The 17384-nt window shown below is 36.1% G+C and overlaps 1 protein-coding gene and 3 non-coding genes across 4 annotated transcripts; 2 read left to right on the top strand and 2 right to left on the bottom strand.

Annotated features, from left to right (window-relative positions):
• Positions 1-333: 333 nt before the first annotated feature.
• LOC115703459 (small nucleolar RNA R71) lies at positions 334-440 on the top strand. Its single transcript, XR_004009221.1, has one exon. It is a non-coding gene; the product is annotated as a small nucleolar RNA R71 (small nucleolar RNA).
• A 7450-nt stretch (positions 441-7890) lies between these two features.
• Positions 7891-9813, bottom strand: LOC133032366 (uncharacterized). Its single transcript, XM_061106285.1, has 4 exons — positions 9517-9813; positions 8383-9435; positions 8026-8291; positions 7891-7921 (listed from the first exon to the last, which is right to left on the bottom strand). The coding sequence occupies exons 1-4, from the start codon at positions 9811-9813 to the stop codon at positions 7891-7893; spliced, it is 1647 nt and encodes a 548-aa protein (XP_060962268.1).
• On the top strand, positions 9164-9270 carry LOC115703402 (small nucleolar RNA R71). The gene has a single exon (XR_004009168.2). It is a non-coding gene; the product is annotated as a small nucleolar RNA R71 (small nucleolar RNA).
• A 7076-nt stretch (positions 9814-16889) lies between the features above and the next one.
• LOC115703461 (small nucleolar RNA R71) lies at positions 16890-16996 on the bottom strand. The gene has a single exon (XR_004009223.1). It is a non-coding gene; the product is annotated as a small nucleolar RNA R71 (small nucleolar RNA).
• Between the last annotated feature and the right edge of the window lie 388 nt (positions 16997-17384).

Genomic DNA, 17384 nt, shown 5'->3' on the forward strand with positions numbered 1-17384 from the left:
TTCACACTTGTCAAAAGTGTGTGGTCCTCCACAAATCTCACAGCCAGTTTGTACAACTTTGGCAGCTTCAGTTGTCTTTTGTAATTTCTTAGTGAGAGTAGCTACCTGAGCTGTCAAAGCAGTAATAGCATCCAGTTCATGAATACCAGCTTTCTTCTTCCAGTTGCTCTTTCATCAAACCACCGGTGGTTGTTCATTGCCATGTCTTCAAGTAATTCATAAGCTCCAGTTGCACTTTTACTCATGAATGTACCTTCAGATGCAACATCATTGATGGTCCTAGTAGTAGGACATAAACCAGTATAAAAGTTTTGAACCACCATCCACTGCTCCATACCATGGTGAGGGCACTTTCTTAGAAGATCTTTAAACCGCTCCCAAGCATCATACAAAGACTCACCATCAATCTGACAAAAGTTATTTATTTATCCCCTTAGTTTAGAAGCTTTAGAAGGAGGGAAGAATTTAGATAAGAACTTTTGAGTCAGATCTTGCCAAGTGACAATTGTTTAATTGTAGAGAATTCAGCCAGCTTTTTGCTCTTTCCTTTAGAGAGAATGGAAAAAGCCTCAGTTTAATAACATCATCACTCACTCCATTGTATTTGAAAGTGCCACAAAGTTTCAGAAAATTAGCCAAGTGAGTGTGAGGATCTTCAAAAGGTAATCCACTAAATTGGAGGGGGGACTGAACCATTTGTAAAATAGCTAACTTGATCTCAAAGTTGTTAGCCTACACTGCTGGTGGTTTTATACAATTTTGTACCCCTGTTAGAGTAGAGAGTACATAGTCTCCTAGGCTCCTTTCATCATTAGGGTGAGCCTGACCTCCTTGCATAACTCTAAGAATTAGATCATTCCCTTCATTATGCCCCATCTTCTCTAATTTTTTTGCTTCTCTCTTGTTCTTTCTGTTTTGCTTGCAAGATTTTTCAATATCGGGATTCAAAGGAACAAGGCTCTCTGCACCTCTTCTACTGCACATATAATAGATTCACCTGAGACAGACAAAACATCTCAACCAAACAAGTTAGAAACAAGAGAAAACAAAAATTAAATTAGAATAAAAATGAATTAAATTGATATTGATAATTTTAATCCCCGGCAACGGTGCCAAAAACTTGTTCGGTAAATTAGATATGCAAGTATACGCAATCAAAACAAGTAATATAATGATAAGTACAGTATTGTTCCCACGTGGATTGATTATCAAGTGCCAATTAATTAATTCTTTAGTTTTATTTGATGAATAATAGTTTTTGGATAAAAGGTAAATAACATAACAATAATGAAATTTTAGAAAATTAATAATAATAAAAATAAGGATTATTATGATTCCCAACTATCTTTTACTTTACTTCATAATGTAATTACTTAATTTCTTTTTTTCTACTCAATTGATAAGTTGAGCACCCTCCATATCTGTTACATTTAAAGTTCTTAAACATAATTGTTCGAAGAAATTACATAGCTGAGTAATAGTGGTTGCGATATCATTTGGTAGAAATTTGCGACAGAAAGAACACGCAGCATGATGACATGACAATCATGAGATTTTAAACCTAAGAACATTTGACTCATCTGTAGAAACTTTTCGCTTAAAATTTAAACAGAATCCATCGAGAAACTTGATTTCTTTAACAAATTGACAAAATAGTTGTCTTTTTTCACGAGTCAAAACATAAAGAGCATGTAGTTTTGTTCGGTAAATTTGATACGCAAGTATATGCAATCAAAACAAGTAATATAATGATAAGTAAAGTATCGTTCCCACGAGGATTGATTACCAAGTACCAATTAATTAATTCTTTAGTTCTATTTGATGAATAATAATTTTTGGATAGAAGGTAAATAAGATAAAAAATAATAAAATTTTAGAAAAATAACAATAATAAAAATAAAGATTGTTATGATCCTCAACTATCTTTTATTTTACTTCATAATGTAATTACCTAATTTCTTTTCTTCCTATTCAATTGATAAGTTGAGTTAAGAAATTTATTGTCTGGTTAAGACTTATAAACTCAATCTATGTGAAAACTTCCTATATTTTTATGGTAAGTTTAATCACATAATTAACAATAAACATAGCAACTAATAAAATCATACAAACAACCTAGGTACTTTCATCCTAAATCAATTTACATCCATATCAATCAGAGCATATTTAAAGTTCACCTTTCAAAATTTTGACTTGAATTCATAAATAACAATTAAAGTTGATCAGTCAATAATTACAAAATTAGAACAAATTGAATGGAATTGAATAAAGAGAAGAAGAAGAAATTGAATCATCACATTAATCCATAAAATAATCTGAAGTGGTCCGCATAATAATCCTTAAAAACAACTTAGCTACTAAAAGACATTCTAAAACAAAAGAAATTCAATAAAAAAGCATAAAAGATAGAGATGGAAGAGAAAGAACATTGTTTGGAGTCCTCCACCGGTGCCTTCTATTCCTTGCTCTCCTTCTACACTCAGAGTCCTCTTAATTTTTGAATGGTATCAAAGCTTTGCCATCAACCCCCTTTAAATTGAGCCAAAAATTGAAGTTTCTCATTTTTTTCTCACTAAGGCCGCAACCTTGCTTGCAATTTCCCATTTTCTGCACTAATTTTTGCAATTTCCCATTTTCAATTTCTTACTGTGACGACTAATAGTATTTTGGTCATAACTCTCTCAATATAACTAGGAATTAGACGATTAAAGAAGTTTTAGAAAGATAAAAGAGAGATCTAGAACTTTCATTATGAAAGTTTTTCCTAAAAGTTAATGGATCATAGTGAAAAATTAGCTTGAAGTTTCAGACTTTATTTTCAAACACAAAAGGAGCATGTTGAACATCCAAAACATAGAAATTTTAATTTATTTTTAGAAAGTGGTCACTATTGACTCTTGACCACGAAAATAAGGGCTGAAAATGCAATCTTTCACCCATTTTAAGAAATAGGAAATTACTCCAAGCTAAAAGAAGTTTCTTTTCTTCAATAGATATTCTCTTTTTTACTCAAAAAGACTTGATGAACACTAAAATTACTACAATTGAAGATCTCCAAACATTTTTCCTACAACACTCCCTAAATTGGACTCTAAAAAATTCATAAAAATAACCTTAATAAGTTGCATTAACCTTCCATTCCTATCTTCATAAATCCACAACAATTCTCTGACACCCATCTTTTTTAAATCATGTCTTGCATGTCCTTAGATTTATCATTATCTAAGATGGTGCCAAGGAGACTGTCACACACATTCTTCTCAAGATGCATGACATCTATTTTGTGCTTTAAAATGTTTGTTCCCCAATACTCAAGCTCGTAGAAAATACTTTTCTTCCTCTAATTACCATCTTCCGCAACTCTTCTATATTTTACGCTCCTAAAATCTTGATGATATCCTCAAATTTGTGGTTTGAGAGCATTGACTTGTTCTAATATCTCCTCACAAGTAAATTGTCTTGGAGGAGGTCTTCTTTCAACATTTCCATCAAATTGAGTGTCCCCTCTTGTTGTGAAAATTATATACGCAAGTATACGCAGTCACACAAGTAATAAAGTGATAAGTAAAATCGTCTCCACAGGGATTGCAAACAAAAATATCTTGTAAAACCAACTAATTACAACTTAAAATAAAAAGAAATAATATGCAAATGGTTAAGTAATGGTTCAAAATTAAAAATGACATGAATTAAACTTGTTAGAATTAAACTACTGCTGCTAAGAAAAATTGGTTGCAAGATAAGAAAAATATATAATATGGCAAAAATGGCTTGAATAACTAATTCCTTCTAGTCAGGTTTTTTTACAGTCAGTACAGCATTGGTTCAGCATTACTTTAGCATTCTGCACAGAGATAACAACAAATTCCTCTAGGCTTGTGAGAATTTTCCAACACTCACAACTTTAATCCTACCATCAAGCTCAATATATTCCTATATCAAACCAGCAAGCAGGACACCATTCAAACATTCATTTGGTAAGTTATGCAAGGTAAATGAAATATTCCTATTCCACTTACAAAGAAAAGCCTAAATCTAGGTTTTCACTTGCTTCATTCAAGTTGAACTACTAGATCTAGCCCTTCCAGTACAAGATCTAGCTTAGCAAATTGTTATTCATGGCCAAAAAAACAACAATCAATTAAAATGAAACTCACTTGAATGAACAAAGGCAAACAAATACTAAAGTAAGCTTAAAATTTAATCATACCCAACTTAGAAGTTCATAGTCATTCAAGCCTCAAAAGCTTAGCTCATATTCAAATAAAAAGATAAAATCCAAGCTAAAAATACTTCATCCATGGCTGCTGCCCAATTTTACAATCTCAAGAAGTTTTGAATACTAAGTACAACAACAATAACAAAGAGAAAAATAAAGAAGACTATCAAGAAAGGGTAAAAGAAAATTCAAACACTAGGCTTGGTCCCCTCTTCTTTCTTCTTCGTGTACTTCCTGCTGCAATTAAAGCTCCTCCATAGAAAAAATGGCAGCTGCCCCGTACTGTACATACAAGATGATGAAGATGACTATATTGTACTTGTTTCTTTTCTTTTCTTTTTGATGTTGGGTTTTTAGGGTACCAACCTCCTCACCCAAAATAGAAGCCCAAACTTTTCCACTTTGGCCCACTAGGGTGAGACTCCTTTCTTCCATGTCAGCTAGCTGATGCAATTTGAGTGATTGGACCGAAATTGCTGAGGTGGATAAGTGAAATTCGTGATTCCACGTCACTGCCAGGATGCTGAATTCACTTCAGCATTGCTTTAGCATCGCTTCAGCAATCAACCCAGTTCCAGCTTGTACTCCTTTTCTTCCTTGCTTCTTTCTCTTTTACCTGTCAATTTAGTTCCTCCTTTTTCAACAAAATAAGCACAGTTAATTGGAAAAACACACCCAACAATATCAATATTTACAAAACTTAAAGGTTAGATTACTAAATAGAAAATAACACTAAAACTAATTAAAGTTAAGCAAAATAAACACATTTTCATTACTCTCCTCACAATACTTTAGTTTAAAAGCATAAAAATTAACTCTATACCATAGAGTTATCACACCCCAAACTTAGAGTATTGCTCGTCCTCGAGTAATGAAAAACAAAAAGAACTAAACAATAAAAACAGAAAATGACAGCGACACTAACATGCTTGCAGCAGAGAAAATCTTGCTCTTTCACACTTGGTCTAGGGACAAAATTTGCTCTCAGAATTAGATGAAATGGAAGTGTAATTGGCAGTAGTGAATATGCCTTGAACTTGTGTGTGTCAACAGAATTTTGCATGCTATTTATGTCTTTAAAACTTATCAAGAGTAATTCAATCAATAAAGTGTGCAAATACTTCCCACCAACACTTTGAATTTCTATCACAACTACCCCTCGATCCTCAAGTTTAAAAAGTTTGCTTCCATAAGTTGAATTAGTGTAATCCTCTCCACTAATGTAGCTTAGCTTTACAACTTAGATCAAAAGGACTTGACTAGGCTTGAATGTTAGGCTTGGGTTAGGGTATGGTATAGGATGTATTTAAACTAGCTTAACACCTAACCACTTCACTTGTCAAAAACCGAGCCTCTTCCTTAAAAATTTTTCTCTTGACCCTCTTCCCTAATTCAATACTCACGAGTACTTGATATTAAAATTGACTTCTCTTGCTATGTTTACTCTCTTTTTTTTTTTTTTTTTTGTTTTCTTTTTCATTGCTGATTTTTTTTTTTTTCATATATTAGAAAGACATTTATTACTATATTATACTTATATAATAAATAGCAAGAGAAGGTTAATTGAAAATTCATACTCATATACTTTGTGAGCTAATTCCCCCACCCCAAACTTACAACCCAACATTATCCCCAATGTGGCTAAAAGTATAACCTTGAATTAGCTCGCCACAAGTTACACTCACCACACTCACCCCAAACTTAATGTGAAACTTGGCTCTTGACAAGTGAGTAATTAAGTTAGGACATATGTGGAAATCTAAATTAAGATTGGTGTTAGATGTAGGATTGGGTTGCACAAAAATAATAGGCTAAATGGCTCAAACTTGGGTGACTAGGGAAAAATTGAATTCATAGGGAAGGTTAGAAAGGCTCAAACGTCCAAAGATGGCCTAAATCATTTCTAAGTTATAAAGCTCGCTAGGATTTTGCCTCAAGGATTACACTAGCTAATTCTAGATGCTTAAACTCTCTCAAAGTATTAGCTATTCTAAAAACTCAAGGTATGGTGGAATAACACAAGCACACAATTGTTGAAAGCATTCCTCATAGGCTAGCATTTGGACAAAAATAACACTTAAAATTAGCATTTTCAACACACAAACCAAGGCACTCCACAAATGGAGGGAAATAGATATTTTTCATCATCGAGCGCTACCCTAAACCAAGCTGAAAATACATGCAGTATTTTTCTCATTTGCAAGCTAAAAAATAACATCACAAACATGACAAAACAACATGATTAATACACATCTAATCCACATAATATTTATTACTCAGACAACTAAAGACAACAATAAAAGTAAACTAAGTAAACAATCAAACACAACCAGCAATAACAATTTAACTAAGGAAAAAAAAAAAGAAAACTCCCTCAAGATTTGAACTCTTCCCCACTAGAGTCTCTGCTTCAAAATGCTGAAGCGATGCTGATCCAATGCTGTACTGGGACCTACTGCTTCAACATACAAATTTGCTCACACCATATTGCAGCAGCCCCTTTTTTCTGTCATTCCCTGCTTTGCACCAGCAATAAAGATCACCACACTACAGCAAAATCATTAGTAAATGTAAGAAATTAAAAGTTATATATATATGTAATTATATAAGTATGTATATACTGATTTTTTTTTTTCTTTTTCTTCTTTTCCTCTTTTTTTTTTCTTTTTCTTCTTTTCCTTTTTTCTTTCTTTTTTTTTTCAAGGGGTGGCACACCCCAAACTTAATTGTAAATACATATATATTTTTTTCAAGGGGTGGCACACCCCAAACTTATTACATAGCATATATATAACTAAATATAATCCTGTTCCTCCGCTCTTGGGTTGCCCAAATGTGATTCACTAAAGCCATGACAACCCGAGACCCTTCTTCCTCAAGCCTCTTCCAATGTGATGGAGGTCTTTGCTCGATCAACCTCACCACTCCCAAACTTCACTCCTTGGCCTTTCACCAAAAATTTTCTTCTTGAAAGTGCATCACGTAGTTCTACCACCCCATCGGGGTACACTCTCACCACCAAGAAAGATCCATCACACCTTGAATCTAGTCGTCCATGAGTAGCCTTCGTTAAAGAGTTAGCAAAAATCACTTGTTGCCCAACTTCAAACATTTGAGACCAAAATTTTCTACTAAACTTCTTTTTCTTTCTCTTCTTTTTGGGTGGTTTTTTAGGGTCAAATGATGTTTTGTCTTTGCTTTCTTGCGGCTCGTGATCCTTAGCAATTTCTTTAAGGGGAATCTTCTTTCTCACCTTCTTACTATTTTTGAATTTGGACTCCTCAACCATGTTAGGATCCATATCTCCAATTGCTAAGCATTCTCCTATTGCATCCGGAGCACGCATAGGATGAAAGACCTTGAATGTGGCTTGCTCATCTTGAGCTCTCATGGTAAGCTCTCCCTTTTCAACATCTATCAAAGTTCTTCCCGTGGCAAGAAATGGCCTCCCTAAAATGATTGGAACTTCCCTATCTTCCTCATAGCCAAGAATAATGAAATCGGCCGGAAAAATGAACTTATCCACTTGTACCAACACATCTTCAATTTTCCCTTCCGGATGAGCCATGGAACGATCCGCTAATTGCAAAGTGACGGTGGTTGGCCTTGCTTCTCCAATTCCCAACTTCCTAAAAATAGACATAGGCATGAGATTAATACTAGCTCCCAAGTCACAAAGAGCTCTTCCAACATCTCGACCCCCTATAGAAATAGGAATTGTAAAGCTGCCCGGATCTTTCAATTTGGGTGGAATTTTACTTTTCAACATAGCACTACATCCCTCCGTCAAAGCGACCGTTTCAAACTCGCCAAGCCTCCTTTTCTTTGTCAAAATATCCTTCAAAAACTTCACATAAGTTGGCATTTGCTCCAAAACTTCCACTAAAGGTATATTGATGTGGAGCTGCTTTAGAACATCAAGAAATCTCCGGAATTGACCATCGTCTTGTTGCTTCTTGAACCGTTGAGGAAATGGTAGCGGTGGCTTTTGCAAAGACTTTTCTGCAGTAGAATGCTGACTGGATGCTGTAACTACTGGGGGAATTTCAGCAGCTGAAGTTGCTGGTTTTTTCTTCATTTCCCCCTCTTTTTGGATTGAAGAGGGCTCTTTCTTTTCTTGCAGCCACATTTGACTCAATTATTTTTCCACTTCTCAAGGTTACCGCTTTGCAATGTTCTTTGCAATCTCTTCTTGGGTTTTCGGTGTCACTAGGCAAAGTGCCTTGTGGTCTATTCTTCAAATCATTGGCCAATTGCCCCAATTGAACTTCAAGATTCCGAAGAGATGCTGCTTGGCTTTGAATTACAGCGTCATTCTTGGCCATATAATCTCTCATTAAGCTCTCCAAAGAACTAGTTTGAGAGCCTTGAGGTTGGTGAGGTTGTTGAGGTCTTGGTTGTTGAGAAAAACCCGGTGGGAATGATTGCTTTCCTTGTCCTTGTGCTCCACTTGAACTTGCCCCTTGACCTCCCCATGAAAAGTTTGGATGATGCTTCCATGCCGGATTGTAGGAATTTGAGTATGGATTGTTGTTGAAGTTGAAGTTTTGATTACCCACATAACACACCGAAGCTGGATTTGAGGGGCAATTTTCAAAAGTATGCCCATCACCACAATACACACAAGAGATTTCTGCCCTTTGAATGGCAGCGGCTGGTTGTACACTTCCTCCCATATTCATATTCTTCAAAATGTTGGTCATTGAGGCCATTTGAGCGGTTAGAGCGGTCAAAGCATCTACTTCAAGGACACCCGCTACTTTTCGACTTGTCGGAGCTCTATTAGTTGACCATTGATAGTTGTTGCTAGCTATCCTTTCCAAAATCTCAAAAGCTTCATTGTAAGACTTGGAAAGAATGGCTCCATTAGCCGAAGCGTCCAACACCATCCTAGAAGCCGCATTGAGACCATTGTAAAATGTCTCAAGTTGGATACAATGGGGAATACCATGGTGTGGGCACTTCCTCAACAACTCCTTGAATCTTTCCCATGCATCACTAGTAGTCTCATCTTCCAATTGTTGAAAGGACATGATCTCGCTTCGAAACTTTGCATTTCTTGTTGGAGGAAAGTACTTTCTCAAGAATTTTTCAGCCAAGTCATTCCAATTAGTCACCGAATCGGGAGGAAGAGTGTTAAGCCATGCTCTAGCCCGATCCCTCAAGGAAAATGGAAACAACTTCAATCTTAAAGCCTCTTCACTTACTCCTTGTAACTTGAAAGAATCACTCACCTCCAAAAATGAGCGAATATGGAGGTGAGGATCTTCCGTTGGCGACCCACCAAATTGACCAACCGTTTGGAGCATTTGAAACATCACAGGCTTGAGCTCAAAGTGAGGTGCTTGGATTTCGGGTCTCACAATACCCGGATTTAGCTCATTGAACATAGGGGCTGCATACTCTCTTATTGCTCGGGCTCTATCATCGGCCAAAGCAATAGGATTGGCTTCATTATGAGCACCTCCAATTTCAAACCCATCGGCCATATTGCAGTGTTTTTTAGCCTTTTGTTCCTTCCTCCTTTGTCTGAAAGTGCGTTCAATTTCGGGGTCAATAGGAGCAAGTTCAAGGTCTTCTTCTTGCTCGTTCATACACTAGTTTACACCTGAAAAATAAAAATTCAGCGCACCAAATAGGATTAAAACCTTAAACCAGAAAATAAATTGCAAAATAGTTGATAATACACAATATTTAGTTTCAATCCCCGGCAACGGCGCCAAAAACTTGTTGTGAAAATTATATACGCAAGTATACGCAGTCACACAAGTAATAAAGTGATAAGTAAAATCGTCTCCACAGGGATTGCAAACAAAAATATCTTGTAAAACCAACTAATTACAACTTAAAATAAAAAGAAATAATATGCAAATGGTTAAGTAATGGTTCAAAATTAAAAATGACATGAATTAAACTTGTTAGAATTAAACTACTGCTGCTAAGAAAAATTGGTTGCAAGATAAGAAAAATATATAATATGGCAAAAATGGCTTGAATAACTAATTCCTTCTAGTCAGGTTTTTTTACAGTCAGTACAGCATTGGTTCAGCATTACTTTAGCATTCTGCACAGAGATAACAACAAATTCCTCTAGGCTTGTGAGAATTTTCCAACACTCACAACTTTAATCCTACCATCAAGCTCAATATATTCCTATATCAAACCAGCGAGCAGGACACCATTCAAACATTCATTTGGTAAGTTATGCAAGGTAAATGAAATATTCCTATTCCACTTACAAAGAAAAGCCTAAATCTAGGTTTTCACTTGCTTCATTCAAGTTGAACTACTAGATCTAGCCCTTCCAGTACAAGATCTAGCTTAGCAAATTGTTATTCATGGCCAAAAAAACAACAATCAATTAAAATGAAACTCACTTGAATGAACAAAGGCAAACAAATACTAAAGTAAGCTTAAAATTTAATCATACCCAACTTAGAAGTTCATAGTCATTCAAGCCTCAAAAGCTTAGCTCATATTCAAATAAAAAGATAAAATCCAAGCTAAAAATACTTCATCCATGGCTGCTGCCCAATTTTACAATCTCAAGAAGTTTTGAATACTAAGTACAACAACAATAACAAAGAGAAAAATAAAGAAGACTATCAAGAAAGGGTAAAAGAAAATTCAAACACTAGGCTTGGTCCCCTCTTCTTTCTTCTTCGTGTACTTCCTGCTGCAATTAAAGCTCCTCCATAGAAAAAATGGCAGCTGCCCCGTACTGTACATACAAGATGATGAAGATGACTATATTGTACTTGTTTCTTTTCTTTTCTTTTTGATGTTGGGTTTTTAGGGTACCAACCTCCTCACCCAAAATAGAAGCCCAAACTTTTCCACTTTGGCCCACTAGGGTGAGACTCCTTTCTTCCATGTCAGCTAGCTGATGCAATTTGAGTGATTGGACCGAAATTGCTGAGGTGGATAAGTGAAATTCGTGATTCCACGTCACTGCCAGGATGCTGAATTCACTTCAGCATTGCTTTAGCATCGCTTCAGCAATCAACCCAGTTCCAGCTTGTACTCCTTTTCTTCCTTGCTTCTTTCTCTTTTACCTGTCAATTTAGTTCCTCCTTTTTCAACAAAATAAGCACAGTTAATTGGAAAAACACACCCAACAATATCAATATTTACAAAACTTAAAGGTTAGATTACTAAATAGAAAATAACACTAAAACTAATTAAAGTTAAGCAAAATAAACACATTTTCATTACTCTCCTCACAATACTTTAGTTTAAAAGCATAAAAATTAACTCTATACCATAGAGTTATCACCTCTCATTGCATGATTACTTGGCAAGAACCTTCTATGGCCAACATTAAAGGTCTTCCCAATTACTCGAATGGAAGTTGTGTCTCCATTACAAGTAGGAAAAGCTTTATAACCTTGAACACTCCATCCAAACAAGCTACTACAAGCATGAAAATCATTCACTGTCCACAAAAGCGATGCACGTATTGTAAATATCGTGTTAGTCAAACTATCTCTAGTAAGTACTCCATTATTCCATAACTCCTTTTACTCGTCTACCTATAGTCTTAGAAATATATTCATGTCTTTACCTGAGATTTTGCACTAGGAATAAGGACGGTTAACATAAAATAATTGTCTTTATCATACATAACCAAGGTGGTAGGTTATAGTTAGGCAACACCACCGGCCACATACTCTATGTAAGACTCATGTTGCCAAATGGATTAAATCCATTAGTAGCTAACCCCAATCAAACATTTCTTTGATCACTTGCAAACTCAGGATGCTTGGCATAGAAGCCTTACCAAGCAAGACCATTAATTGGGTGTCGCATCACTCCATCATCTTTTGATTTATCAGTATGATGTCATATCATGCTCTTTGTTGTAATCCTCAAACTATGTAATCTTTTGAGTCGAGGTGTCAACAAAAAGTATTGCATCACTTTGCAAGGAACTTTTTTCCCTTTACTGTTCTCAGAAGTAACCCAGCGACTACTTCTGTAAACTAGACAAGCCTCCTTAGATGCATTCTCATTATAAAATAAGCAACAGTTGTATTGACATACATTGATAGACTCGTAACCCAATCCTAATTTCTTCAATTTTTTCTTCACCTCGTAGTACGTTGATGGAATTTTATTTTTCTTTGAAAATACAAACTTTAACAACTTCAACAATTCATCAAATATGTTGTTAGGAATTTTTCCTCTAACTTTTAGGTTCTATAGCGTCGCTAAAATGTTGAGAGATGAAGTCCAGTCACAACCAGGATACAATTCAGCTTCAATTTCCTCAAATAAGTCATCAAAATGCTAGTTTGTGGTTGGTCCCTCTTGTACATCCTCTGTTGTCCGAGGAAAGAAGTCTTGCAGAATAGGGATTATTTCATCCTCTCCATCATCCCTAACCTCTTCATCATCAACAACATGCTCTGGCTCCCCGTGATAAGTCCACTTCTCATATCCTTTCATAAAACCTCGATCAAACACGTGTGCTGTCACATTCTCTAATTTTTCAAACTTATTATTTATACATCTCACACAAGAGCATTTGATTCTTCTATTAGAATCCTTATGTTCTGACGCCATCGCTAAAAAAGCTTGTAGACCATTCCAAAATTTTAAATTGGCTTTTAGTCCTATGGTAAAGCCTACAACTATCAGGGTTATTTTGACAATTGCTTTAACTAAAGGTTGGTGCATTAGAAAATTAGATGCCAATAATGCATTTTTGAATTGGGAGCTTACTGAAGAGGTCTTTATGGAACGACCTCTTGGATTTATAAACAAGAATTCCCTTAACTTGGTCTGTAAACTTAATGAGGCCCTTTATGGGATGAGACAAGCACCTCGTTCCTTGGTTTGGCAAGCTCAAATCAACTCTCAAACACCTTCGATTTGATTGTTCTAAAGCAGATTAGTCCTCGTTTACTAGAATCACCACTTCTCAAAAAAATTTTGTGTTGGTATATGTTGATGATATACTTGTTACTGACCGCTCACAAGTAATCATTACTAGCTTAATTGCTCTACTCAATACCTCTGTTTCTTTCACAGACTTAGGTGAACTTGATTATTTCCTTGGTATTGAGATTCATCACTGCACTACAGGTTTACACCTTAGTCAAAAGAAGTATATTATTGAATTACTCTGTCGTGCTAAAATGGATAATGCCAATTTATTGCTTATTCTTATGGCAGGCAGTGAGAAGTTAATTACCAATGATGGTGATCCCATCATAGATCCTCATTTTTTCAAGAGTTTGGTTAGTGCTTTATGGCATGCAAAAAGATCTCATGTATCATTAACAAAGTCTCATAATACAAGCATCAACCTCTTGAGTCTCAGTAGAAAGTGCTTAAGAAAATCTTATGTTATCTCAAAGGGACTCTTGATTATGCCCTACATCTTCAGCCTTGTTCTAACTTGGTTCTTACTAGTTTTTGTGATGTTGATTGTGCATCTGATCTAGATGATAGTCGTTCAACTATTAGTTTTTGCATATATTTGGGATCCAATCTTGTATCGTGGACCTCTAAGAAATAAAAGATTGTTTCTAGGTCCAACACTGAAGTTGAGTATAGGTGTCTTACTAATGCTACAACTGAACGCGTTTGGTTATAGTCCTTGCTTGCTGAAATTAGATTTCCACTGCTGCCTACCCTACTATTTGGTATGATAACCAGAGTTTTGTTCTCATGTCAGCTAACCCAGTGTTGCATTGCAGAAGTAAACACATTGAGCTGGACCCTTTATTTTGTCAAAGAACTAATACTCAACAAGCAACTTCTAGTTAAACACACAACAGTCCATGATCAAGTTGCAGATATTCTAACTAAAACCCTTTCTAACACTAGATTTTTGTTTCTCACAGGAAAAATGAGTTTGTCTTCCTTGGCCCAGCTCAATTTGAGGGGGTGTTAGTTATTATTAATTATGCTAGTTAGGTTTTTTTTAATAAAAGGCGTAAATATATTAAAACCAAATAGAGTTACACCTCATGGTCATTACATAATATGTTACCTGGTATAGAGGAAGGATCGACCATACCAATTACTTCTGGAAAAATCCCACTTAGCCATATTATGGGCCGCAAAATTAGAAAGTTTTGAAATAAACAAAAAATTACAACTTAAAAAAATGCTAGAGAGATGTTTACATTGAAGCACAAAGTTACCAATACCCCAACTAGAACAAGTTCCCTTCAGAGTGTTGATAACTGTCTCAGAGTCACACTCAATCAACACAAAAGTATGCTTCAAAGAGACTACTGATTCCAAGGTTAACAAACAGGTCGTAGCTTTTCCAATAAGTGGGTCAGAGAAGTTGAGCATGCTGGTAGCCACCCACAAAATCGACTCCGTGTTGTCCCTAGCCAAAGCCACCATGCACATTGAACCGTAACCAACTTTCACATCATAGTTGATTTTGACCCAATCTTTTGGGAGGAGACTACACAAGAGACTCAACTGTCACTAGCAAAGGAACCAAACAAGAGCCATAATCTATGTAACACATAGAGATAGAGTAAACACAATGCTTAATTTTACATATAGAATTATTCTAAACCTTGTCATTGCGGGTTTTCCAGATCGTGTACACCACAATCGAAGCATAAAGGAACAACTCTTGGACATCCACTCCTTTAGACTTCAAACGTCAAAGGAATTTAACCTAATCCCAAACACGAGCCCTAGAATCCATAACTGGCATCACACACAAGGGGGAAGATGTTAGGTTATAATTAGCCTATGTTTTGGGTCTTTAAAGTTAGCATTATCTCGTCTATTGATGTCTTTTGGAGCAGTTTTACGCTTGATTTTCATTATTTCAGGTTCCCGGAGTGTTAAAGTTCAACTTCAGTCAAATGGCGAAAAACTGGGATAAACTGGAAAAAAATTGGAAAATTTGGCTCCATAAGCGTCAGTAGTCGCGACCTCATGAGAGCCAGGTCGCGACCCTTTTTCCTGGTCGCGACTCTGGTCGCGACTTCGAGATTTGGCAGAACCTCTGATTTTTGAGGTTTGCCTGTAGTCGCAACCAGCTTAAGGGCTAGTCGCGACTTGGTACGGACGTCGTAGTTTTGACCTAATTTCGATTTTTCTCTCAATTGGAGGCACACTTCTCATCCCTATATAAGGAATACGACACTGAAGGTCAAAAGTAAGCAGAAATAGACCTAAATAGTGGATGCAATTGGAGAGGAAGCTATCTTGAAGACCCGAAGCGATATCACCTTCTAGTTTCTTTCTTTTACCCTTAATTTCTTCTTTGATGTTTAGTTTTGTTTCTGAATTAATCATGGATTTTTTTAGAGTTATGTTGAACTAAATTTCCCAATAAGGGAGGATGATGAATGTTGTTTAAGTTTATGCCTAGTTAATAAATAATTGCCATTCCTTCATCTTATGTGTGAATACTATCTTTATTTGTGTTTAATTCCATGTGCGAGCTTGATCACCTTTTACATGTTCAATGATCTCAATTCGAAATCTGAAAAGTGAGAATTGAGAATGCTAAAATTTGGATAGTCTAGGTTTTGATGTGAAACGAAAGTATTTACATAGCCTCAGTGACGAAAAGATTATTGCTTAATGCTAATTTTGTGTTGATTTAATTAAGAAGTTAATTAGAGAACATATTATTTAGAACCTAAAAGATCTGAAAAGAGTTAGGGTTAATTCATAATCTGTCATTCACATTGAGATAAGGATAGCAATTAGGTATTAACATTGGTAGCTTATCAACAGGATTCACCTCCCTAATCTCTCATCTTGATTAATCTTCGTTTATTTTCTCTTTAATTTTCTGAGTAATTTACTTTCAAATTGCAAACTTATTATTTTACCAAATAGAATCATAAGTATAGTTTAGTAGTACTTAATCCAATTCCCTGTGGTTCGACCTCACTTGCGTGAGATACTACTTGATTTCGTACACTTGCGTAATAAACATAATTTTCGTAACAAGTTTTTGGCGCCGTTGCCGGGGAATTGTTTAAAGATTAATATTACACAAAATTATACTAACTTCTACTTTGGTATATTTTTCTCTTGCTGATTTTATTAACCTTTTTCTTGCAATATTTTTGTGATCCATTTCAGGAATCCTAAGTGTATGCGCCGTCAAGGACAAGCTGTCATATTACCAGTTGATCCTGAAATCGAGAAAACTTGTAGGAGAAACCGAAAGAACAAGAGGCAAGAAGGAGTTTCAGCAACTGCTGAAACTTCAGAAATCATGGCTGCTAATGTGAATGCTAATGCTGCAAACAACGGAGGTAATAACGGTAATAATGGTGGTGCCGTGGAAGATCAAGCTAATGGCCGCAGCTTGAGAGATTACATTCTCCCTACTCTGACGGGAGTGCAGTCATGTATCAGGCCACCGGTAGTGGATGCGAACAACTTTGAGATCAAACCTGCCATACTTCAAATGGTGCAGTCTTCAGTTCAGTTTGGTGGCCTCCCTTCTGAAGATCCTAACCTGCATCTCTCTAACTTCATGGAACTTTGTGAAACTTTTAAAGTTAATGGAGTTAGTGATGATGCTATTCGACTGAGACTGTTCCCATTCTCGCTCAGAGAACGAGCCAAGAGTTGGTTAAACTCCTTGCCACCCAACTCTATTGCCACCTGGAATGATCTGGCAACAAAATTATTGTCAAAGTTCTTTCCTCCAGCAAAGTTTGCAAAGCTGAGAGGAGAAATCAACAACTTTTGCCAACAAGATAATGAATCTCTCCATGAGGCTTGGGAGAGGTTTAAAGATCTGATCAGAAAGTGCCCTCATCATGGTATAGAGAAGTGGATGCTTGTCCACAATTTCTACAACGGATTGGTGGGAAACACGAGAACTCCGATAGATGCAGCAGCTGGTGGAGCCTTTATGAGAAAGAGTGCTAATGAGGCTTATGATCTATTGGAGGAGATGGCTCTAAACAATCAGCAGTGGCCAACTGAAAGGAGTCAATCAAAGAAGGTAGCTGGTGTGTTAGAGGTTGATGCCATCACAAAGTTGACAGCTCAGGTTAAGGCATTGACAAAGCTAATTGCAGGGCAAGCTAAACAAGCCCAAGTTATTTGTGAGTTATGTGGAGGAAGTCATCACTTTTCAGAGTGTCAAGCAGATGTGGATGATTTGCCAATGGATGAAGCTAAAGCCATTGGAAATTATTCACAGAATAAC

The sequence above is a fragment of the Cannabis sativa genome, chromosome X (assembly GCF_029168945.1).
Source record: "Cannabis sativa cultivar Pink pepper isolate KNU-18-1 chromosome X, ASM2916894v1, whole genome shotgun sequence".
Taxonomy (NCBI): Eukaryota; Viridiplantae; Streptophyta; class Magnoliopsida; order Rosales; family Cannabaceae; genus Cannabis; species Cannabis sativa.

Excerpts from the sequence above, each read along its gene's own strand:
- LOC133032366 (XM_061106285.1), bottom strand. The coding sequence starts at position 9,813 with ATGAACGAGCAAGAAGAAGACCTTGAACTTGCTCCTATTGACCCCGAA. Across the intron at positions 9,436-9,516 it reads TGTTTCAAATGCTCCAAACG|TTACAAGGAGTAAGTGAAGA; the intron begins GTTGGTCAATTT and ends GATTCTTTCAAG. Across the intron at positions 7,922-8,025 it reads AAGAAAAGGAGGCTTGGCGA|GGGGTCGAGATGTTGGAAGA; the intron begins GTTTGAAACGGT and ends CTATTTCTATAG.